General features: G+C 46.6%; 1 protein-coding gene across 4 annotated transcripts in view; it reads left to right on the top strand.

The window, feature by feature from the left end:
- Positions 1 to 262: 262 nt before the first annotated feature.
- DMRT1 (doublesex and mab-3 related transcription factor 1) overlaps positions 263 to 25,433 on the top strand; it is a 107,305-nt gene continuing 82,134 nt past the window's right edge. The window contains exons 1-2 of one of the 4 annotated variants that reach the window (XM_082696627.1): positions 263 to 799; positions 4,428 to 4,611. In XM_082696627.1, the coding sequence (XP_082552753.1) occupies positions 443 to 799; positions 4,428 to 4,611 (541 nt within the window). In that variant the 5' untranslated portion in view covers positions 263 to 442. The remainder of the gene's footprint in view (positions 800 to 4,427; positions 4,612 to 25,433) is intronic. The other 3 variants (XM_082696628.1, XM_082696629.1, XM_082696630.1) reach the window with 3 other exon arrangements.

Here is a 25,433-nt window from a genome sequence, read left to right as displayed (position 1 = left end):
CGGTGCCTGGGGGAGCGCGGAGATCACGCTGTCCCCGGTGGCTCTGCACCTCGAGGTGCATTGCAGCCACCTGCAGCCACGCCCTCGGTGTTTGCAGCCAGTGCAAGCTGGCTCCCGGCGGGAACGCAGTGGCTGGAGTTGGGGGGCGGTGGGCGTGGCCGCATTCCCTCGCGCCCTCTCCCGCCCAGGCAGTCCCGGGAACGTTCTGAAAAGTATCTAAAAGTTCTGCGCGGCGCGCGCGCCAAAAGAAAGGGCACAACCCCCCACCAGTCTAGGCGTTGCGTGTCCAGACCGCGCCACTCCGGCTGCACCTCGGGCTGCAGCGCACACGGCTTCTGGGCCTTCCCCGCGGGAGCCTCGCCGTTGCCGGTGCTCTCCGCTCGCAGCCGTGTCCAGACCCGAGAGGGGCCCGGCGGGTCCTCGCACTTCTCGCTAGGGCACCATGCCCAACGACGACGCGTTCAGCAAGCCGTCTGCCCCTTCGGAGGCCCCACACGCCGCCGGGGCACCCCCGCAGGGCAAGGCCGGGGGCTTTGGCAAAGCGGCTGGGGCGCTGCTCGGGAGCAGTGGTGGCGCGAGCGCCGGGGGCAGCGGCGGAGGCGGCGGCTCCTCGGGCTCCGGGGCGTCGGGCATGGGCTCCGGGAGCAAGAAGTCCCCGCGGCTGCCCAAGTGCGCGCGATGCAGGAACCACGGCTACGCGTCGCCGCTCAAGGGCCACAAGCGCTTCTGCATGTGGCGGGACTGCCAGTGCAAGAAGTGCAACCTGATCGCCGAGAGACAGCGCGTGATGGCCGCGCAGGTGAGTGCGGGCGGCCGGGCACCGAGCGTCCGCCCCCAGCTTAAAGGCCCGCGGGCCGGGCGGGCGCCACGCGGTGCCGGGTTCCGGAGACCGGCGGGGGAGCTCGCCCACAGCCGCGGCTGCCAGCTGCGCGCCCCGCGGGGCTCGCAGGGCCGGAGTCCTCTGGGATCCGGCCCGCGGAGCAGGGAGGTTGCGGGGTTTCGCTCGGCCTCCGAGGGATCCCTGACGCCGACCTTCGACAGAGTGGCGGCGCCGGCCGCTTGAGTTTCCCCAGGACCTCTGATGCCTCTCTCAGAGCCGAGAGTTGCGGGGCTCGCTCTGTCGGGAGTCCCGGGATCCCTGACCCCGCCCTCCAGCGGAGAGTTGGGGGGGTCACCCCGTCGGAGGCCCCGCGAATCCATCCCCAGGGGCTCCGCTCCTGCTTCCGGAGCAGTAAGTTGCGGGGTTCGCTCTGTTCGGGAGTCCCTGGGCCCTCCCTCCGGCAGAATCGCGGGGTTCGCACCCTCGGAGGTCCCCACCATTGCTGGGCTCTCCGGTCGCTTTCTCAGAGCGCAGAGTTGCAGGGTTCGCGCCTTCCGAGCGCCCCGGGACCTCAGCTCCCGCTTTCAGAGCGGAGAGTTGCCGGTTCGCCCCGCCGCGCGCGCGGGGGGTGGGGGAGGGCGGGCCTCTCGTGGACCCCGGACCTCGCTCTCGGAGCGGAGAGTTGGGGCGCCCCCCTGCCTCGGGAGGCCCTGGGACCCCGGCCCCCGAGCCGAGACCGGCGCTCCCACTGCAGAGGGTGCGGGAGGGCGCCCGCTCCGGCGACTGGCGGGAACGGCGGCCGCCGCTCTTCCGGGTACCGGGCGGAGCGCGTGGTGCTTCTGGAAAAGTCGCGGCAGCGCGCGCGGAGGCCGCGTGGCCCCCGCCGAGCTCCCGGCGCCGGCTCCGAGCTCGCCGCCCGCGGGTCCGCGCCGCGCGCCGCAGCCATTTTGAGCGCGACGGGAACAGCGTTCGCTCTGCGGCTCCCGCTCCTCGGCCCGACGCCTCAGGTACCGGTTACTCGGCGTGAGTTCACGCGCGCTGGACGAGCTCAGAAAGGGAAGCGCGAGGGGGAAATGGCACGGCTTGGAGGGCTTGTCTGTCGTGGTTTTTAAAAAAAAAAAAAAAGAAAGAAAGAAACAAAGAAAGAAACGTCCTGAGGAAGACAGGCACGTAGCGTCTTAAGCCGAAATTCCCCAAGTCGTCTGGCGTCCTGAAACGATTTTTTAATAAGTTTTCTTTTTTTTTTTTTTTTTTTAACTGAAAGGATTTTTTTAGGAGAGAATAATACACATTCTTCCCAGCTAAAACCTGTTTCATCCTTTTCAGGCAGTTTATGTAAGATGAAAAGATACCAGAGAGGGGTTTGCTACGGACGTGCTGCTTTGGACTGGGGACGTGTGCCTATTCTCCGTGGAAAATAATTCCTAGGAGAGTGTTTTAACAAAGACTGAGTAAATGCTTGACGATTATGCTTTTTCTGTGCGTCTCATTTTTTTTACCAATGTGTCTGAAATTGGATGTATGTTGGCTTCGCAGATTGCGAGCGCGGCCGGCGCGTACAGCTGCTTGTTCTTGGGTTTGCGGCGTCCTCCGTGGTGGGTGGGAGTTTTCCCCGATGTAGCGTTAAAATGCGTTACAGTGAGTTTAACTGAAAAAGCCTTAGGGACCCCGAAGCTGTATTTGTAGCTAGAAAAATCTTCTGAACATCGAGTTGTTTTAAATATCGAGGGCAGACTAGGTATGCTTGGGAGGGCACTTTTCCTTAAAATGTAATAAAAACAGGGGTTGAAGTAGGGCCGTTCATTTTGTATAAGCTTCATTAGTTGGGGCACCAATTTCCAAAAAGCCCGTTTGCTATGTTAAAAACAAAAACGACTCAGGATCACTTCAATAATAGGAAAATTGAACGTTTTCTACGCTGGACGTCTTGTGTGGCGCTACAGGAGATCCTGTAAAATTCTGTCTACCGGCTGTTTTTTTCCTTCTGAACTAGTGTGAAATTGATCTTCGATACGACCCTAAAATTACCGCATTTTAATCAGTTGCCCCCACCTTCCCTTATTGAATACCTTTCCTTTAAAATCCTTGAGAGACCTTTATAAAAGTGTCCTTAGTTTATGGCTCATATAATAAATACCCTGTGCATTTTGTGCATGGAATTTGTGTGAATCAGGACATAAGCATGCATTGATATACTTCAGAGATTTCTGGGGTTTTTTTTGTTGGTATTTTTTGATCAAATCCTTAATATTCTGTTTCTAAACTTGGTTAATAATTAAAAAAAAAATCCAAGAGCGGTGCTTAATCGTTTAATGTTAATTGATTATTTAATAAGGATGCTCTTTTAAGTTGAAAACTCTTGTTATGAGAAAAATCCAGTTGTAAGTTAATCAGCTTGCTAAGTTTGGACTACAATTTTCCTAAAACAATAAATAGTCGTTGTGTTTCTAGTTTACCATTTTGATTTCAACTTTTGGCTTCTGTTTTGGCCTCTGAGGTACAGATGTTTTACTTTCTCATTTCACTATCACTAATGGTCAAGTTTCAATAGAAAGTCTCCTTTTTTGTTACATGTGGTAAACCAAAGTACAATTTCTTTTTTTTTTTTTTTTTTTTACTTTTTTCTTTGCAACCTTTAACAATGTTATTTAAAAGCAGATAAGTTGAAGAGCGACCAGGAGGAGTCTCTTAGGTGGTTTAAGTCCCTTATACCCTCACTTCTGGCTCCTTCCATCCTGCTGGCATAGAGGAAGGACCTGTCCTCTGACTTTCTTTCTACCTGCAGCCTCTTCCTTCTCCAGGGGCTTCAACACCTTATTCCAAGCTTTCCCCCATGACCGCTCTACATGATCCCCTCATTCCGGAGAGCCTGGCCCTGCGGGGTTTTCTCAGCAGCCCTTGCCTTGCCTGCCCGCCCTGCTCCCTTGTTCTGGATTGGGTTCCTTCATTCTTGCCTGTGTGCCTGTTACTCAATCTGTTCTTCAAGGCTGAAGAACAGTACCTTTTCTGGCTGATTCTTACCCCTAAAACCATTTTTGCCTCCAGAGTCCTGCTGTGAGACTGCTGTGTCCCTCTCCTATGGTTTTCGCTGCATTTTGTGTTGAGTTGCCTTCGCATGTGTGCCTGCCTCCTCTTCCTGCTTTTAAACAGTGACTACCTTAGGATCTAATCTAATTTTACTCTATCTTGCTGATCACTGGCCCCAGTACAGTAGCCTTTGACAAATGTGTGGCCAGAAAGAGTGAGACATCCCATTCTCCTTCGTTCCTAATCTGTCAATGCTGACTTCCCTTCAGATGGAACTCCTCTGCTTGACCGACTCTACAGCTTTTCCCGATCCTCTGCAGCCAGCCTTATTCCCTGCTCTACATACTCATTAGTGTAACGGACATTTTTTGATCTACTGTGGGCTTGACGCCATTTCTCAGCTTTGGCTGCACATCCTGGTGACTTGGGTAGCATTCAAAAGGAGTGAGAGAATCCTAGACCTTACTCCTGGAGCTCAGGGATCGTGATATCTTGGGTGACTGGGACTCCACGGGGTTTTGGCAAAGCCGTGCAAGAGATTCTGGTTATGGGGGGCTGACCTGCTGCCCTGTGCTTCCAGGTGGCCCTGAGAAGGCAGCAGGCCCAGGAGGAAGAATTGGGGATCAGCCACCCCATCCCGCTGCCCAGCGCTGCTGAGCTGCTTGTCAAGAGAGAGAGCAATGGCAGCAACCCGTGCCTGATGACCGAGAGCAGCAGCCCCTCGCAGCCTGCGCCGGCCAGCACCCCCACCACTGCAGCATCAGGTAAGGTGCCTGGGGTTCACCCAGGTGATCGCCAACCAGGACAGAAGGAGGGCCTTGGCCACAAAAAAATGGTCTCAGACTGTCCAGAACCATGTCTCACATTCAGGACTTAAGAGAGTTTTCTTTTTCTTTTCTTCTTTTTTTTAAATAAAGATTTTATTTATTTATTTGAGAGAGAGAGAATGAGAGAGAGAAAGCGTAAAAGGAGAGAGGCCAGTGGGAGAAGCAGACTCATGCCGAGCAGGGAGCCCAATGTGAGCCTCGGTCCCAGGACTCTAGGATCATGACCTGAGCCGAAGGCAGTAGCTTAACCAGCTGAGCCAACCAGGTGCCTGTTACAGAGTTTTCCTAAAGGGTTCTCCCTCTGCAGGTTTGTTTCTGGGGGCTTCCTGAAGGAGATGGCCAGGAGTTCTAGATTTGGAAGTTTGGTAGCTTCACTTTCTTATTGGTTATTAGCTAAGTCTGAATCTGAATAGAGTCAGACTCCTTGATGATCAGAGGGCTGAGATTACAGATTTCATCTCTGTCCACCCTCCATCTTGGGGTTCTTTTGGTGGGAGCTAATGATCCTTGTTTCTTAGAACTGAAAGTCCATTTCTCTGGAAAGGACTGCAGTCTATTTGGGGAAAGTGTCTGAAAAGGCCAACTCCTAGGTGTCTAGTTTTGGTGGGAACTGGGAAATGAGGAGAGGCATGTCCCATTAGCTTCGATTCTCTCCTGTGTTCTTAGACTGTACCAGGGGCTACATGCATACTGATTTATTTCATTTCATACTTAGAGCATTCTGGATGTACAACCCCCGTTTTACACATGTAAAGACTGAGGTACGGGATGTGTAAATGACTGTTAGGTCCACAGAACTAGAAAGTATCTGACTGGTCCGTTGGCATCCAGAGCTCCTTGTGCGTACTGCTCTGGGTGTTGAAATCACCCTAAGAATCAGTGTGGTCTAGAGCTGCACTGTCTAGTATTGCAGCCCCTTGCCACATATGGCCATTTGAGTTTAATCTCATTACAGTGAAATGAAATGAAAACATCAAATCAAAGAAGGTCTATGGTTAGTATTACTGATCACAAGAGAAATGCAGATCAGCACTACAGTGAAATACCACTTCACACTCATTAGGATGGCTGCTATCAAACAAACAAACAAACAAACAAAACCCCAGACATTAGTAGTATTGACAAGGATAGGGAGAAATCAGAACCTTTGCGCATTCTTGGTGGAAACTTAAAATGGCACAGTTGCTTTAGGAAACAACATTGCGCTTCCTCAAAACCTTAAATACAGAATTACCAGACCACTCAGCAATTCCACTTCTGGGTGTTTACCCAAGACAGTTGAAAGCAGGGTCTCAGAGATACTTGTACAGCCGTGTCAATAGTAGCATTCACAATAGCTAGAATGTGGGAGCCACCCAAGTGTCTACTGACCTCCAAATGGATAAGCAAAATGTAGTCTCTACATAGAGTGGAATATTATTCAGCCTTCAAAAGGAAGGAAATCCTGCCACATGCTGCAGCTTGGATCAGCTTGAGAGTATTCTGCTGAGTGAAGTAAGCTGCTCACAGAAAGGCAGATACTGAGACGCCTGGGTGGCTCAGTGGTTAAGCCACTGCCTTCAGCTCAGGTCATGATCCCAGGGTCCTGGGATCGAGTCCCGCATCAGGCTCCTTGCTCAGTAGAGAGCCTGCTTCTCTTTCCACCTCTGCCTGCCACTCTGCCTGCTTGTGTGCTCTTTCTCTCTGACAAATAAATAAATAAATAAAATCTTAAAAAAAAAAAAAAAGAAAAATGCAAATACTATATGGTTGTACCTACTTACTTAAGGTCATCAAGATCATGGGGACAGAAAGTACAATGGTGGTTGTCAGGGGTTGGGGGGCAGGTGGAGAGAAAGGAGAGTTACCTTTTCTTGGGGGTAGAGTCTCAGTTTACAAGATGAAAAGAGCGGCTCAGTGGGTTAAGCTGCTGCCTTGGCTCAGGTCATGATCTCAGGGTCCTGGGATGGAGTCCCGTATCGGGCTCTCTGCTCAGCAGGAAGCCTGCTTCCTCCTCTCTCTCTCTGCCTGCCTCTCTGCCTACTTGTAATCTCTCTGTCAAATAAATAAATAAAATCTTAAAAAAAAAAAAAAAGAGCTGTGGAGATGGATGATGTGATGATGGTCGCACTCGAACAACAGTGTGAATGTGCTCATTATCGCCGAAGGGTGTATTTAAAAATGGTAAGTTGGTAAATTTTATGTTCCGTGTATTTTGCCACTGTGAAATATGTTGAAAAATTTAAAACCTTCAGCTCCTCAGTTGCATAAGCCACATTTCAAGGGCCCTATAGGCACAGCTAGCTCAGGTTTTAATTATTTAAATTACTGGAAAGTGTGTGTTTCTGTTTTTCACAGAGTTCCATTTAATGGCACTGGTCTTAGAGCACAGGAATTCTAAGAAATGCACCAAAGATATGTGAAATCCTGTTGGCAAATAAATATTCACACTGTTTACCCTTGAACAACACCCCCACCCCACACAGTCAGAAATGCACCTGCTAACTTTTGACTCTCCAAAAACTTAACTGCCAATAGCAGTTAAGGGAGGTGGTGTTTGAGGGTTTTGAAGCCTTAGGAATAACAGGAAACAGTCAATTAATGGATATTCTGTATGTTACCTGTATTATACACTGTATTCTTACAACCAGGTAAGCTAGAGAGAAGAAAATGTTATGAAAATCATAAGGGGGAGAAAATACATTAACACTACTGCCATATTTATCGAAAAAATCATCATGGAGTGGACCCTTGCAGTTCAGGTCTGTGTTGTTCAGTAGTCCTCTGTGTGTCATCCTAAAAACACATGCGGAGAGTCGCAGAATATCTTCAGAGTCTGCTGAGGATGAAATACAGCCTTGCCGTGTGCTTCCTCTTAACCAAGCTTTTCACGAGTTACTCCCTTCGAGTTACTCCCTTCGTTGGGCGCACCAGCTGGGTAGCAGTTAATCCGCTGTCTGCGCCTTACACCCTGTGCAACTTTGAACAAGTCACTTTAGCATTCTGGGCCTTTGGTTTTCTCTTATCAAAAATGAGGGAGGTGGTGTTTGAGGGTTTTGAAGACTGAGTCTTGACCATGACAGTGAACGTAAAGGTTAGCAGGCACCAAAGAAAGCCAGTGAGGGATGGAACCCTGGTCCCTGGACAGCAGGTAGGTGTGTGTGTGTGTGTACCTGTCACTCTGTGTGTTGCTGGGGCGATAGGTTCTGTAGTTATCAAGGACAATCACATTTTTTGTTTGTTTGTTTCATTGCTTATAACATAGGCTTACAAGGCTTTCCAAACTTCCCTTTTGATAGAAAGAGTGGAGTATATCTATCAGAAATAGGATCTTTACACTCCAAGATTATACACTGTGTTTAAGGTTGATTACCAAATAACACCAGGTCCCAGCTGGTCTGGTGGGTTTAGCTGGAGGGCTGAAATGGGAAAGGGGTGTGTCCAAGGAATAAAGAGGGGAGCGACTCACTGGATTTTTACAAATGAGGTAGGAACTATTCCCATTTGCAGATAAGGAAACCAGTGGTAAGGAAGGTGCCCAGAATAAAGCTGAGTTGAGCTGGGGTTCAGTCCAGGGCTGTGTGGTCCCAAAGCCCCTGGATTTTCCATTTTACCTGCCTGTGGAGAGAGACTGGGAGCAGTTGCCCTGTTTCCTTAGGTAATGGACAATTAAAATCAGAGGCTGTGGTTTAATCCTCAGAAGAGCTTTAGGGCCACCTGGCAAATAAGAATATTAGGGGCAAAAGTCTCTCCCATTCACTGTTGTCCTAGAAGGCTGCAGCCACTGAGCTTGGGGAGGAATACGGGGAATGAACCCCCAGTGATGGATAAACGTCCAGGCTGGGCAATGTGGGGGGCCTCTTGGGGAAACCTGGTTTAGCCTTCCGTCTTGCGTTCCGCCTCAGGGGAAGGGATGCCACAGTTTCATCATCTCCCCCAAGCTAGGAGCTTTAGAGCAGGATCGGGATCTCAGGCTAGATGGAGTTCAGCCTGACAAAGGCCTCGGGGCAGAGTATTTCAGAGCGGCACCAGGGAAATCAACAAAGAGAAGCAGTAGGGGAGCAAGATAGAAGGTTCAGGGTCAAGGAGGATGTGACCAGATTCCCTTCCTTGCCTCTGGAGCTGGTAGACTGTAGAGTCATTTTGGAATCTTGAATCAGCACTCAAAGGGAGGGGAACGTGGAAGCCAGCTCTGTGCTGGGCTCCCGGGCTCTGGAGGCTTTGCCTGTCTCGGGCAGGGGGCTCTCCCCTTGTCAGCCCACCGCCACCGGGCAGGAGCCCCAGACACATGGTCTCACTCCCAGGACTTGCGCCAAGCCTTTTGAGTTGAGATCAAGAATTCCAGATTGGGCCAATAGAATAAACTACATAAATGGGGGGAGGGGAGAAAGGGAGGTGGTGGTAAAGTGGAGAGGTAGAAAAGACAGACAGACTGCAGTGTGTCCTTCAAGTTTCATGCAGCACATGGGGCCCAACTTCTGGAAATAGTTTGCTGCTAACAGGTAAATCTTGTATTTCCAGAGAGTGGGATTATTAAAATAACACATCATGTGAAATGGGATTGTCCTTCCAGTTCCAGCCTGCAAGTCCCTTCTGTCTGGCATTTCGGGATTACTAGCTCCCTGGACAGGCTCATGTGTTTGTCGCTTTTGCAGATATGTATATTATTTATGTATTGAATATAACGGCAGTGTACTGTTCCCACTGGTGTGTAAGTAGGGGTTTTTCGTTCACTTACAAGAGCTTGAAATTTCATAATGGGCTAATATTCCATTATATGGATGTGAAAGGCTAGGCCTTGAGATTATTTAGGAGGGGTGAAAGCTGTGGTGGGACCAGACGATGGGGCCCTACCCACCTGGCAAATACAGGGCAGGCTGCTTCCCTTCTCTTTCTAATCGTTAATGTTAAGTGTCCACAAGGGCAGTAGCTTAGTGAAATTCAGTAGATTTTTATGTCCTTGAAGTTTCTTTGTTATCTCCTTTGGGCTCCCAAAAGTGCCCAAGTAGAGTGGAAAGTGCCCAAGAATTCTTGCTGAGGTTATTGGCTGAATGCGGAGGACACTATGAAGGAAATTGGGTTCATTACCAGGCTATCATTTCATTTATTGGAGAACGGACTTCCTCAGAGTAGGGTAAAGTGCCTACCATCTCTACCATCCTTAACCAGCGATTGACTAAAATTAAAGCACTGACCAAAGATTCCTGGAACGATGGGTGTGAATGATTCTTACTGTTACTCTCATCTATGACTGTGGGTATCACCGTGGAAGAAATAGCCTTCTGAAGCAGTACCCCGTTCAGTGCTATTTCTCACACTAGTAGGATCCAAAAAAAGAAAAAAAAAAGTGAGCTTCTTTTATTATAAAATTAAAGCAACATCCACATTATCTCCATGGCTTTACATTTTGAATTTTAGCAAAAGATTGATCTATTTTAAATTTCCAAAGTGTCCGCTAACTTTAAAAAGACTCTCACAGACATTCTTCCACTTTGAAACCTAGGTTCCTCTGTTTTGTTTGCTGTTCCCCTTCTTCAACCCCAGCAGGCAGCCGGAGGCAGTTTCACGCCACTGAGGTTGGCGTAGCTCCTGGCCTCTCCTGTTCTGCACACCGTTGGCAAAGATGAAGGGTTGCATTGTAGAGCCTTGCTTCTGCCTGTGCGCCCTTTGTAAGTGAGGACCTGAATGTTATCGCCCTTGAGGCCCTCCCTTCTGGAGCACCCTGGACTTCCATACACACTCACATTCACACTCCCTCACATCCAACTGCCTCCTACGGTCTCTGGCCTTCCCCCTACAGCCAGGCTTCCTGGGGCCAGTGGCCCGGGCTCCCTCGCCTTGCCCCTGTCAGAAGGGTCAGTCAGGTCTGTGTCTGATAGTGACGGGACCTCCCCCTTCGCGTCTCTCCTTTAGCAGTAATTTTTCATTTCAGCATACAGAGAGACAGCACACAGGCTGGTCGAGGAGCGCACTAGTCTGTGCTTTATGGATATGAAAAGAGGCAGTTTGAAAATTTATGAAGTCCTGTGCCCATGCGGTTTTTACTGGTAAGAAAGGTCACTAATGAACAATTAAAAGATACTGAGTTTATAGATTTTTAAAAAGACTTTATTTATTTATTTATTTAAGAGAAAGGGAAAGAGAGAGAGCACAAGCAGGGGGAGAGGCAGAGGGAGAAGGAGAAGCAGACTCCCCGCTGAGCAAAGAGCTTGATGCAGGGCTCGATCCCATGACCCTGAGATCATGCTCTGAGCTGAAGACAGATGCTTAACCCACTAAGCCAGCCAGGTGCTCCAAGTTTATAGATATTTTTTAAAAAGAAAATAAACTTTATTTGGGGTACCTGGGGGGCTCAGTCAGCTAAGTGTCTTGACTCTTGAAATCGGCTCAGGTCATGATCTTGCATCAAGCCCCACATGGGGCTCTGCACTCAGCATGGACTCTGAGGATTCTCTCTCTCTCTCCTCACCCTCTTCCCCGCCCCCATAAATAAATAAATAAATAAGTAAATCTTTTTAAAAATAAGCTATTCTTTTTTTTTTTTTTAAAGATTTTACCTTTTTTTTTTTTTTTTTAAGATTTTATTTATTTATTTGTCATAGAGAGAGAAGCGAGAGCAAGCACAGGCAGACAGAGTGGCAGGCAGAGGCAGAGGGAGAAGCAGGCTCCCTGCCAAGCAAGGAGCCCGATGTGGGACTGGATCCCAGGATGCTGGGATCATGACCTGAGCCGAAGGCAGCCGCTTAACCAACTGAGCCACCCAGGCGTCCCTAAGCTATTCTTTTTTTAAAAAATATTTTATTTATTTATTTATTTGACAGAGATCACAAGCAGGCAGAGAGAGGGGGAAGCAGACTCCCTGCTGAGCAGAGAGCCTGACGTGGGGCTCAATCCTAGGACCCTGGGATCATGACATGAGCCGAAGGCAGAGGTCCCAACCCACTGAGCCACCCAGGCGCCCCAAAAAATAAACTATTCTTTAGAATGGATCTGGATTCACGTCAGAATGTGGAGGGAGATACAGATATTTCCCATATGCCGCCTTCCCCACACAGGCACAGCTTCCCCTGCTATCCACGTCCCCCACCTGAGTGGGATGTCTGGTGCAGATGAACCTGTGTTGACATAGCGTCACCTCTTGACAGCTCTTGTTTACATAAGGATGACGCGTTCTGTGGGTTTGGACAGATCTGTGACAACTCACATTCACCATCATCGTATTATACAGAGTCATTTCGCTCACCTAAAAATCCTGGGTGGAGTTAGATAAATCTAAAGTAACATTTCAGTTTTTTTCTTCGCAGTTTTCCAATATTGTACAAGAGAAGCACTTCATTTAAATGAACGCCCAAAGTATTTTATCTAAATCGCTTTGAGAATTCATTTTTGGAGGATTCTGGCCACTAATAACGTTAGATGACCTCCACTGATTTTTTTTTTTTAAGATTTTTTATTTTTTTTTTTTTTAAAGATTTTATTTGTTTATTTGACAGAGAGAAATCACAAGTAGATGGAGAGGCAGGCAGAGAGAGAGAGAGGGAAGCAGGCTCTCTGCTGAGCAGAGAGCCCGATGCGGGACTCGATCCCAGGACTCTGAGATCATGACCTGAGCCGAAGGCAGCGGCTTAACCCACTGAGCCACCCAGGCGCCCTAAGATTTTTTTTTTTAAAGACTTTATTTATTTATTTGACAGAGATCACAAGTAGGCAGAGAGGCAGGCAGAGAGAGAGAGAGAGCAAGGGAAACAGGCTCCCTGCTGAGCAGAGCCCGATGCGGGCCTGGATCCCAGAACCCTGGGATCATGCCTGAGCCGAAAGCTGAGGCTTTAACCCACTGAGCCACTCAGGCGCCCTAGGTGTTCGTTTTTAAGAAGACTTTCCATTATTTTCCCAATTTTACTTTCAGAGTCAAGATTTCCAGGTTGTCTAACAAAACAAAACTTCTTACACTGAATCAGCAACAGTTGGAGGCTTGAATAAAAAAACAAACCCTGCAAAACAAACTCCATGCTCATTGCAGAGTCTACTTGATCATGCTTCTGATCATTTCGTATCTGTTGTTTTAGATAGTATCTCACTCAGTTTTATTGATTTTAAGGGCAGTCTTCACTTCCATGTCAGATAATGGCAATTAATTGGCCTGATGGAAAATGCTCTGTAGGTAGTATTTACATACAGCAGTTGTAGCAACAGAATACACAGGAAGTAACATTCTGATCTAAATTTGACTAAAAAGAAAATTTGGAAAACATCTAGAGCCACAAAGATAAATATGGGGGACACCTGGGTGGCTCAGTCAGTTAGGCTTCCAACTCTTGATTTAGGCTGAGGTGGTGATCTCAGGGTCCTGGAATCGAGCCCCATGTCGAGCTCTGTGCTCAGCGTGGAGTCTGTCTGAGATTCTCTCTCCCTCTCCTGCCACTCCCCCTGCTCAGATTTTCTTTCTCAAAATTATTATTTATTAAATTTCTTTCTTGGATTTATTTATTTCTCAAGTAAATAATAAAATCTTTTTTAAAAAAGATAAATACCAAAAAGTAAGTTAAATTAAGCCAAAAATCAGTTGGGTAACAGCATTTTCAAAAGAAATGAAAATATTTGATAGTTTTACATCTGTATCTCCCTTGTGGACATGCAGTCTTAGGGAGAACATTTTGTTCATCACTGTGTTCACGTGCACAGGACAGTACTCAGCTTTACAGTAAATGGTCAGTATACTTTTGCTGAGTGAGTGGACAGTGATGGTCACATTGGAAGTTGTTTTAAAACATTAGGCCAGTTGTTGTGAGCCCATCTGCAGATAGCCAGAGAGTAAGTTCATCGATGTTCAAGGTCCATTTTTTTAGTTTTGTTTTGTGATTTAAAAAAAAAAAAAAAAAAGTATTCCGGAATTTTCAAGATGCTATAAACTCAAATGTAATTGAACAGTGTAATTTACATAGTATACAATTCATCTATTCAAAATATGTGACTTACTGTTTCTTTGTAAATTCAGAGTTCTGCAACTATCACCAGACTCTAATTGTGGAACATTTTTGTCTCCTAAAAAAAAACCATGCCCATTAGCAGTCACTGTGTACCTCCTCCCCACACCAACCCCAGGCAGACTCTAATATATTTTCTGTTGCCGTAGATTTGCCCACTCTGGACGTTTCATATATCTGGACCCCTCATATAAATGGAATTGGATATGTGACCTTTTGTATCTGGCTTCTTTGGCTTTTCCTGCTGTTAGTGAGGTTTATCCATGTTGTAGCATGCATTTATTATTCATTTTTAAAATTAAAACTCAGTAGGGGTATCTGGGTGTCTCAGTCAGCTGTGTCTGAGTCTAGATTTTGGCTCAGGTCATGATCTCAGATTCATGGGATCGAGCCCCCAAATCAGGCTCCATGCTCAGTGCAGAGTCTACGTGAGATTCTCTCTCTCTCCCTCTGCCTCCCCCCACCGCTGCTCATGTGCTCTCTCTCTCTCTCTTTTTTTTTCTACCCCCCTCAAATAAATAAAATCTTTAATATTCCATCATATACAGGGGCTCCTGGGTGGCTCAGTCAGTTGAGTGTTCATGAGTTCAGGCCTTGCATTGGGCTCCACACTGGGAATGGAGCCTACTTAAGTTAAGAAAAAAAATTCATTATATGCATACGTCCTATTTTTTTTCTTCATCAACTGATGGACGTTTGGGTTGCTTACACTTTTTGGCTATTGAGAGTAATTTTTTTTTTTTTTTGAGAGTAATTCTTCTGGGGCACCTGGGTGGCTCAGTCTTTAAGTGTTTGCCTTCAGCTCCGGTCATGATCCCAGGGTCCTGGGATCAAGCCCCATACTGGGCTCCCTGCTTAGTGGGAAGCCTGCTTCTCCCTCTCCCACTCCCCCTGCTTGTGTTTCCTTTCTTGCCAACTCTCTGTGTCAAATAAATAAATAAAATATTTTTTAAAAAAGAATAATTCTTTTATCACATTTTTATAACCTTTTTAAAAGATTTTACTTATTAAGTAATTAATAATAATAAGTAATAATAATAATAATAATTATTAATTACTTAATAAGTAAAATAATAATAATATTATTACTTATTAAGTAGTAATATTTACTTAAGTAAATTACTACTTATTAAGTAATAATAAGTAAGTATAAGTAAATTAATTAAGTAGCAAGTAATACTTATTTACTTATTACTTACTTTACTTACTTACTTATTTAAGGGAGGGGCAGAGGGAGAGGGAGAGTCTTAAGCAGACTCCATGCTGAGCGCACAGCCTCACTTGGGACTCAGTCTCATGACCCTGAGATCACGACCTGAACTAAAACCAAGAGTCAGATGCTCAACCGACTGTGCAGCCCGGGCTCCACTGTATCAGTGTTTGTATGAACCTTCTCTTGGCTATATATCAAGGAGTCCCAGTTGCGGAATCATAGGATAACTATGTTTTTTTAACCTTTGAAGAACTTTTGAGAATGTTTTCCAAAGAGACTGCACTCCTTACATTCCCATAAACAAGGTATAAGGATTCCAGAAAATTCAAACTTCAGTTTTTTAAAATTAAAAGGTAAGATGCTTTCATCCTAGTAAACATTGCAGATCTAATACCCAGTGAGAGTCTCTCTGAAGATTAGAAGTTTACATCATGAAGGGTTCTTTAGGTTTGTGTTTTGTTATTCCTGGATATATATCAACATTTAGTCTTTAAAAAAGTTTCCTCTCTTAGGGCACCTGGGGGGCTCAGTGAGTGAAGCGTCTGCCTTCAGCTCAAGTCACGATCCCAGGATCCCACGGATTCCCGGTTATTTGCTGATTCAAGGATCTTGTCCATGAACCACCCCCTCACCACTCAGCTGTTCTTTGGGCCTTGTGGATGCCTTTCGGTCCCATCAGCTATTTTATAAACTAACTTTTAAAAGATTTTATTGCATCAGGATGCCAGATTCTTCTGACTCTTAACCTCAGCTCAGGTCTTGATTTCAGGGTTGTGAGTTCAAGTTCCATGCTGGGGTTCACGCTGGGCATGGAGTCTCTTGAAAAAAAAAAAAAAAAAGTGAAATTTTCATCATGTCATAACATCCATAGCATAAACCTGGCCATTTTAACCGCTGGTTGGCATGCCGTTCTGAAGCCGAAGCAGCCGTGCCGTTGTGCAGCCATCAGCACTGTCCTACACCAGGGATTTTCTTCATCTTCCCCAAAGGGAAGCGTGTTCCCCTCCAAGCAGTAACTCGCCATTCTCTCCCTCTCAGGAACTGGCTTTGGACTCAGAACAGCCTGTTTTGCTAGCAGAGCTGTCTCCAAAGCTCTGCAGACTCCCCTGAGATAAGATGATCCCTTTTATCTCCGTCAGCATCCTTCCCTTCCTCTCTTCTTTCCCCAACTGCTCCAGTTCCGCCTTATTACTGACTTCTCTGTCTGTTTTATATGCGGGTCTAATCTGTAGCGCTAGCGGGATGAGATCCGAAGTTTCTCCAAGGATGAGGTTTGTAGAGGGGGCCCGCAGGGAAGTGCGCCTCCTGCAGGACACTGTGAATTCTGTACCTCTGCCTGGTAGTCTCCCATCAGAGCTTCTTCAAGTGCTGCTCCGAGTGGTGCCGGGATGCAGGGGAAGCAGGGCGGGGATGCCTGCGGACCCCGCAGCTCCAGACACTGTCTTGTGCGGTCTTGACTTGTCACGGTCCCTTCTGTCATTGTCACTCAATTATTTAAGTACAGATCTGTGTTTCTGTCTCAGCTTCTCTTATTTTTCAACTTACAAAAATATTCAGTATGACAACCTTTCTGACTCTCCTAAGGAAAATCACATAAATATTGATCCCTGTTGCTGAACCAAGTAACATTTCAAACCCTAGTTTACTCTAGTCTCTTATGTCTGCGTGTGGACTTCACCGTCATCACTCTGGTCGTACTGTACGATCCTACTGAACATGCTTTTCAGAAGAAAATGCACAAGAAACTCTAAAGTACAGTAAGTAACTGGTTAGTTGTCAAAAGAAAATATTGATTCAGTATTATGGCAGATTCTTCTTTCATTTTTTAAAAAGATTTATTTATTTGAGAGAGCGAGTGAATGAGAGAGTGCAAACAGAGGAGTGGCAGAGGGAGAGGGAGAAGCAGGCTCCGCAGAGCTCAGATCCAGGGGATCCCAGAACCCCAGGATCACAACCCAAGCCAAAGGCAGATGCTTAACCGACTGAGCCACCCAGATGCCACTCAGTATTATAGCAGACTTTTCTGATGTTTCTTGGCAGTAAGAATTCTTTTTTTTTTAAGATTTTATTTATTTATTTGACAGAGATCGCAAGTAGGCAGAGAGGCAGCAGAGAGAGAGAGAGAGAGGAGGGAAGCAGACTCCCTACAGAGCAGAGAGCCCAATGTGGGGCTCGATCCCAGGACCCTGGGATCATGACCTGAGCTGAAGGCAGGGGCCTTAACCCACTGAGCCACCCAGGCGCCCAAGCAGTAAGAATTTTTAAATATTGTTTCAACCATCCAGTGACAGTTCATTGTATATTAACAAATGACTCTCTGTGGACTTCAACAGTTAGAAAACTACTATTTTTGCACCACCCCTTAACTCCAGTCCTGAGTTTTTGGAGTTTATCTAAAACGTAGATTATGAATAAATTCAGGGAAGCAGATTGAATTTATCAAACACCACTGAGTGTTTGTTGAACTGAATTGAATTCATCTTGGTTAGGGAGTCTGCCTTCAGGACAAGATCCACTCCCTCCCTTCTTGCCTTTCTTCCTTCTGCTTTTCTATCTTGTTTTTCGTTCATTCAGCACATGTTCACCATGTGACTTTTGTTTCCGACCCCTTTCCAGGTCTGGGAAACACAGCGGCACGGGAAACGTGTCTCTTGTGGGTCTTACATCACCAGCAGGGGTGACTGATAAGCAAGTACACCAGCAAATACAAGATATTTTCAGAAAGTGGTCAGAGCTATGAAGAAAGACAAAAGGATATGATAGACGTGTCCAAAGGGTCAGCGGCTGTTTGCTAGGGTAGTTAAGGAAAGGGAGCCTCTCAAAGGAGAGTCCTGAGTGACTGTGAGCCCTTGGTGCTCAAGGTCTGGGGCTTCCAGGCTGAATGCACAGTGGAGGGACACCTCACCTGAAAAAGGGAGGAGGCCTGTGTGCTGGGAGCAGGGGCTGACGTCACTGGGGACTGCATCTCGGGGGTCGTTGTAGGATGGGGGAGAGTTTGGGTTTTATTGTAAGTACAATGGGAAGTCGGGGAGTGTTGAAGCAGTGAATGGCATGATCTGATTACTTTCTCAAAAGGTCTCTCTGCTGAGGCCTGGGGTACAGATTGAAGGGGAGGAGTGGATGAGAGATTAAAGGGAAGACTGTGCGGGTGCCCAGGCAGAGGGAGAGCTGCTTGCCCTGAGCTGGTAGGAGTAGAGGTGGAAAGAAATGGTGGGACAAGAGGTTTCTCTCCGAGGTAAATCTACATGTAACTTCGGGGGATCTCGTCAACAGCACTGCCTGCAGACAGTGGCTGCCCCAGCATTGCCAGGATGAGGCTGCCTTTGGTGCTTCCTGGCCTGAGAGTTGAAGCATTGTATGTTGGGGTGGTCATTAGAATAACGGCCCCCAGAGATGTCCACCTCAGTCCCTGGTACCTGCAAAGATGTCCCCATCCATGGCAAATGTGATGAAGTGTCAAGGACCAGGAGATGGGGAGTTGGCCCTGGGTTTTTCAGGTAGGTCTGTCCTCATGGCGTGAATCTATAGAACTGGAAAACCCTTCTCGGCTCTCCCCAGAGATGCCAAGTGGAAGGAGCTGCAGGAGGGTTTTGAAGCAGGAACCTTGACCTATTGCTGCTGGCTTTGAAGGTAGAGGAAGGGGCCCTGAGCCATAAAGTGCAGGAGGCCTCTAGGAGCTTGGGACAGCCCACAGCTGACAGTCAGCAGGAACGGCTACCTCGGTCCTGTAAGTAACTGCAAGAAACTGAATTCTGCCAGCTCCCTGATTGAGCAAGGACCTGGACCCTCCCCCAGAGCCTCTAGAAGGGAATGCAGCCCTATTGACGCCAAGTGTTTTAGAGACTTGTATTAGACTTTAGGCACACAGAATTATATGATAAATTTATATTGTTTTAAGGTGGTGGTAATTGTTATATAACAATCAAAATAAAGTACGGTTTGTAATCACTCTTTTTTGTTGTTAGTGAAATTGAACATCTCTTTATATGTTTGAGGGCCGTTTCTAATTTTTTTGTGTGTATGTCCTTTACCCATTACTCTTTCGAATCCCCCACACCTAAGAGTTCCTCATGTATTACGGAGATGGGTTTGCTGTGCTATGGGGGGCAGCTCCCACCTCCCGGACTGCCTGGGGTTTCACCCATGGGATTAACTGGGCACAGAGGGCAGAGCAGTGGGGCCTGAGGACTGAGCCCTGGTCACTGCACTCTGGAGCTCAGGTGGAGGAGTGGAAGCCTGTGGCTCTTCTGGTTCCCATTAGGAGACCGTTAGCCAAGTGAAAACGGCCATGGCAGAGAGCTAAGTCCGCTGGGTCCTTCCTGTTCTCTCAGCGTCGACTCCTTGTTCCAGTTTAACTTTGGGCAGATTTGAAGCTAAGCTAATAGCCCCAGTGGATTAAACCATTCATGGTTCTGCCCAGTGTTGTGGGCCGGCAGGTTCAGTTTGACTGTTTGGTGGGTGACAGACTGGAATGGCTATGACTGGGGAGTGGGATTACACCGTCGCGTCAGATATTCTGCTTACTGGAGACTAATCTCGTGATTACCAGAGTTACTTAGTGAAATTACAAAGCACGTTACCCGTTCCATACTTACTGCTTTCTAGGATTGGTGTGGAACGTGCCCAGGGTCCTGCTTCTCCCGGGGGTGAGATGTTAACCACCACATGGCAATGCTGGGTTCCTCCCTGTGAGAAGGGTACGCGGCAGCAGAAGCTTGGTGAGAGGTCTTGGAGATCAAAGACCTCTGGAAAGAGTTTTGTTCATATCTCCTAACTTCACACCTGGGGAGGAAGCTCCATGTCATTGAAAGAACCTAAAACCCAGAGTCCAAAGCCTGGCTCGGGTACCTGCCCCTGTTTGAGGTTGAGCCGTCCACTTCCCTTTGTTTGCTCATTTGTAAAGTGGAGAAAGTGGCAATGCTTGCCCAGTTTACAGTGCTTGCCTAGAATCGTGCGTGAAAGGTCTTCGTCAGCCCTGAGGAAGGCAGAAACATGCTTAGCACTCAAGGCTCAGGTACTGGTGTGGGAGCAGAGGGTGAGCCTCGATACTGTCAGCTCTGGAGCCCTGAGCTGGTTTCTTCTGCACATGAAGCCACGTGGATGGACAGGACAAGGACTATGTCTCTGGGTGAAGATGACGCAGCCCCTCACCTTTCCCTCCACCCCACCTGTACCCCAGGGCCAGGAATCTCAGGAATGCATCTCTAAACAAGTTTTTTTTTTTTAATTTTTACTCAAGTATAGTTAACGTGGACTGTATATTAGCCTCAGGTATACAGTATAATGACTCAACAGTTCTGTATATTACTCAGTATTCCTCACCGTAAGTGTACTCTTCATCTTCTCCTACTTCCCCCTCCCTTCTGGCAACCACCAGTATGTTCTCTTGGTTTGCCTCTCTCTCTCTCTCTCTCTCTTTTTTCCCCTTTACTCATTCGTTTTGTTTCTTAAATTCCATGAGTGAGATTATGTGGTATTTGTCTTTCCTTCTGGTCTGTTGCACTTACCATTATACTCTCTAGATGCATCCGCGTTGTTACAGATGGCAAGGTTTCATTCTTCTTTATGGTTGAGTAGTACTCTATTGTGTAGTTATACCACTTCTTTATGCCTTTATCTATCAAGAGACACTTGGGTTGTCTCTATATCTTGGCTATTATAAATAATGCTGCTGTAAACAAAGGGGTTCATATATCCTTTTGAATTACTATATTTGTTTTTGGGGGGTAAATATCCAGGAGCAGAATTATTAGATCATATGGTAATTCTGTTTTTAATTTTTTTTTTAAGATTTTATTTATTTATTTGACAGACAGAGACCACAAGTAGGCAGAGAGGCAGGCAGAGAGAGAGAGAGGAGAAAGCAGGCTCCCCGCTGAGCAGAGAGCCCAATGCGGGGCTCGATCCCAGGACCCTGGGATCATGACCTGAGCCGAAAGCAGAGGCTTTAACCCACTGAGCCACCCAGGCGCCCCTGTTTTTAATTTTTTGAGGAACCTCCATGCTGTTCTCCAGAGTGGCTGCACCAGTTTGCATTCCCATCGACAGTGCACAGTGGTTCCTGTTTCTGCACATCCTCGCCAATACTTGTTGATTATGTTGTTGATTTTAGCCATTCCAACAGATGTGAGGTGATACCTCGTGTGGGTTTGGTGAGTGAGGTTGAGCATCTTTTCATGTGTGTGTTGTCATCTGGATGTCTTCTTTGGAAAAGTGTCTATTGAAGTCTTCCATCCATTTTAAAATAAGATTATTTGGGTTTTTTTAATGTTAAGCTGTATACATTTTTTTTAAAAGATTTTATTTATTTATCTGACAGAATGAGATCCCAAGTAGGCAGAGAGGCAAGCAGAGAGAGAGAGAGAGAGGAGGAAGCAGGCTCTCTGCCAAGCAGAGAGCCCAATGCAGGACTCGATCCCAGGACCTTGAGATCATGACCCAAGCTGAAGGCAGAGGCTCAACCCACTGAGCCACCCAGGCGCCCCAAGCTGTATACATTGTTTATGCAATTTGAATATCAACCCCTTATCAGACATATCATTTGCACATATCTTCTCAGGTTGGGTTTTTGTTTTGTTGATGGTTTCCTTTGCTCTGCAGATTTTTTTTTTTATTTCAGTGTGTTGCCAGTAGTTGATTTTTGCTTTTGTTTTCCTTGACATCTCCATGAATATATTGCTATAAGTCTGAGATCAGAAAGATTACTGCTTATGTTTTCTTCTAGGATTTTTACAGTTTCAGGTCTTACATTTAGATCTTTAATCCATTTCGAGTTTCTGTGTTTGGTGTAAGGAAGTGGTCCAGTTTTCCCAGCCCCATTTCTGGCTGGAAAGAGGCTCTCTTTTCCCATTGCATATTCTTTCCTGCTTTGTGGAAGATTGACAGTATAATCATGGGTATATTTCTGGGTTCTTTATTCTGCTCCATTGATCTCCAACCATTTTTGCACCAGTACCATACTGTTTTGAAGTTTGTAGTATAGCTTGAAGTTTGGGGTTGTGATGGATTGTTTTGGCTATTTGGGGTCTTCTGTGGTTCCACAAATTTTAGGGTTATGCTAGTTGCGTGAAAAGTGCTGTTGGTATTCTGAGAGGGCTTACCCTGAATCTGTAGATTTCTTTGGATAGTAGGGACCTCTTGACGATATTGGTTCTTCCAAATAAGGGGTGCACCTTCATGCTTACACACAGTGAATACAAGGTGTCTTCACATTAGAATATGAGTAAGCTTCCCCCTTCTTTTCTTGGCCTTACTTTTCTCTGTTTAATGACTTTTACTGATCGAGGTCTTTCGTGTTAGCCTCTCTTATCCTTCCTAAGGGTGTAGGAATGCTGTGTCGCCACAGAAATACTCGGGAGTCAGAGACAAGGAACTTATCTCCAGCAAAATAGGGAAAGCACCACGGTATCTTATTGCCCTTCACAGTTTGGACAGAAGGCACAACATTTTAGAAACCTTGGGCCATATGTGCTACATGTTAGCGTAAGAAGCAGAGGGCATCAGCACAGACCTGCCGGGGACAAGGGGGAGGAGACACCGGCATCACCACCTTCCAGGTGAAGCGCGAGAAGGCTGAGCTGCGTTGAGTCTATGCGTGTTTAGTTTTAGGAGTTTTTTATTTCATTATTTGAGAGAGAGAGCGCGCGCGAGCACATGCATGAGTGAGCAGGTGGGGCGGGGCAGAGGGCGAGGCAGAGAATACCAAGCAGACTGGGCTCAGCACAGAGCCCGACGCAGGACTGGATCGCAGGACCCTGAGATCTTGACCTGAGCAGAAACCCGAGTCGAATGCTCAACCGACTGAGCCACCAGGCCAAGAAATTTTTATTTTTAAAAACTCCAACAAAACTTGTGTTGAACATAAACAGTTTTCGAAAACAAAATCAACTGTTTGAAAATACAGTGTCAGATGTTTTTGTTAGGGGTAGAACAAAGAAAGCATCAAGGACACTGTTCTGATGTACGAGTGTGGAAGGCAGCGGACGGGGAGCAAGAGCGAATCAAAGCAGGAGCTTACAGCTCCTCATTAGCAAGTGGGAGCCTGACTGAGAGGGCCGCTCAGCATCCCAGCCGGGAGCTGCCACCTCTTAGAGCCCCAGCCATCCTCTTGGCGAGGGTGGTGTTCATTTCCCTTATCACACGGTGCCTCAGTGTTTATCTGAGAGATGGAGTTATGAGTTACAGGAGAAAAGGAGTAAGAAGCACATCAAAGAATTTTCTTGTGGCTCTGGAAGAAGGGGCCTTACCGGTGTGGGGTTGTTCACTCTGGCTGTGCTGTTTTCATCTTGGAGCACCTGGGGTTTGTTTTTCTCTAAAAGATGTAGATAAACTCGAGAGAATCCAGGGGAAGGACAACAAAAATGATGTATGGCTTGGAGAGGAGGAGAATAACAGTCTATAAATATTTGAAAGGTAATATAAAAGAGGGAGAGAGATTATTTACAGCAGCAGAGAGGAGTTTGACAGGGAACACAAGCTTGCATCTCAGAGCAGAGGGTATTGGGTAGACTCGGAAAGACCAGGCGTTATGAGGGTGATTAAGCAGAGAAATGTAATTCTCCCATTAGCCTGTGTTGCCAGGAACCCGAATAGCAGGAATAAGTGAGATTTTTGAAACGGAGGATCCACGCTATTGTGAATAGCGTTTCCTGGATTCTCCCATGAGAAGGGAGGACATTGCTTTTGTTTTTTGCCTTCTGAGTGGGGGGGGGGGTGTTAACTCTCAGCTTTCTGGCTTTGTGTGCTCAGAGGTGGCGAAGGTGATAATCCTTAAGCTACCACTAGCTTTCAATTACTGAGCTCGGACTCATGCTGGGTGTGGTCTTCGCTGCTTTGTTATTTATATTCTCATTTAATCTCTACAGCAACTCTGTAAAATAGGAACTGTTTCTTCCACTTAGAAGGAAACTGAGGCACAGTAATGTGCTCTGGATCACACGTGTATTCAGTGTTGGGGTCGGGATTCTGACCCAGGTCTAGGACTCAGAGCCCAGGCTCCTGTGCTTGGCTGTGACAGGAGTCGTTTGGGACCCACTGGGGAGACAGGGTGCTCAGCTAGGTAAACAGTTTGTATCCAGGTGTGGGGTGAATAAAGTAATTGATGTCCAGAACTCCTTTTTCTTTTCTCTCCCTGTTTTCTTCAGATACATTTTCTCAGTGTCAGTAAGTGCTATGTTATTATTTTACATTTTCTCGTTTTTATAAATTCAGTTACACACAAGCTTTTAATCATCCTTACAGTTCTATGTGACCTGTAGAATTTCACGTTTTTTTTTAAGATTTTATTTATTTGACAGATATCACAAGTAGGCAGAGAAGCAGGCAGAGAAAGAGGGGGGAAGCAGGCTCCCTGCTGAGCAGAGAGCCCATGCAGGACCCTGGGATCATGACCTGAGCCGAAGGCAGAGGCTTTAACCCACTGAGCCACCCAGGCGCCCAAGAAAGAGAAACTTTATAAGGCAGGTGTTATTTTAATCTTGTGTGCTTGCTGTCCTGGGGATCCCTAAGCCATGTTCTGTGCCTCCTTTGGCTTTCTGGCCCTGATGTTTGTAGTATCCAATGTGTTGATGATTGCTAAACAAAACAAAACACACAGAATTAACTACTCAGAACGAGGGCGAAGAACTGGGTGTCAGAATTTTTTCTGTGCTTTTGGGGCAATGGAGGGGTCCACACCTGGAATCAGAAGGCTTGGGTTGAATCCCGACTCCAGTGGCTGCTCTATTCCCTGGTGTGCAGGGCCCCTGCTAAGCCGCAGGTGAGTCCTCTTGCCACGGGGCAACCTGGTTCCTGCTCTCTCAGCCCCTCAGGGTCAGTGCAGAGCTCTCGCAGGTAGCAACTGGAAGACTGTATGTAAATTGCTAAATTGGAGGACATTCTAGAAATGAATGCTGATATTGAAGTTAAAAGTTAGCATCATTTGTATTAGCAGCTCTTTTCTTAGTTCTGCTAGTTAAGGGAGAGTTAGTAAGGATTGAGACTTTTCGAGGCAATTGACATTAGTCAGAGAGGGCAGTGTCAGGTTTTCACTGGGGGGCAACACAGCAAGTGTCAGATGACTTTCAAGGACGCTGCCCGGCAGATATTACAACATTGCCTCTTCCCTTTGTTCATGCAGACATTGGGTGAAGTTCACGCCCAATTTCCTTGCCAGATGTTGATGCCATAGAAACCCAAAATGTGGCTCATGGTCCTGACATTTTTTACTCATACTTTCCATATTGCCAGTCCTATTCGTTCTATAGAGGAGGTACTTTCCCTTGGAGTCGTGTGTCTTTTTTTAAAGAAAGGGCTTTTTGATTTCTGTCCTCATGCTGTTCACCCAGTAGTGGTCTCCAGTGAATTTCTTTCTCTAAAGTCATTCCTAGATTACTTTTACTGTAAACTGTAATGATTTTACTCTGGTCATATTTCTCCCAAGGTCTCCTATCTCGGTTACTTGTAAGGCTACTCCTCCCCTCTCATGTTCTCTTTGATCTTTTATAATTGGCTTAAAACTCACCATATTTAATCTACAGTGACTTTGTTTCTCCTCCCTACTTTCGGTTTTCCAGTCCCTGAGAATTTAATAATCTGTTGCTTAT

This window comes from Mustela nivalis (genome assembly GCF_964662115.1).
Source record: "Mustela nivalis genome assembly, chromosome: 13".
Lineage (NCBI taxonomy): Eukaryota > Metazoa > Chordata > Mammalia > Carnivora > Mustelidae > Mustela > Mustela nivalis.
The sequence above is the reverse complement of the archived record's forward strand: the minus strand, read 5'-3'. Positions and strand labels throughout refer to the sequence as shown.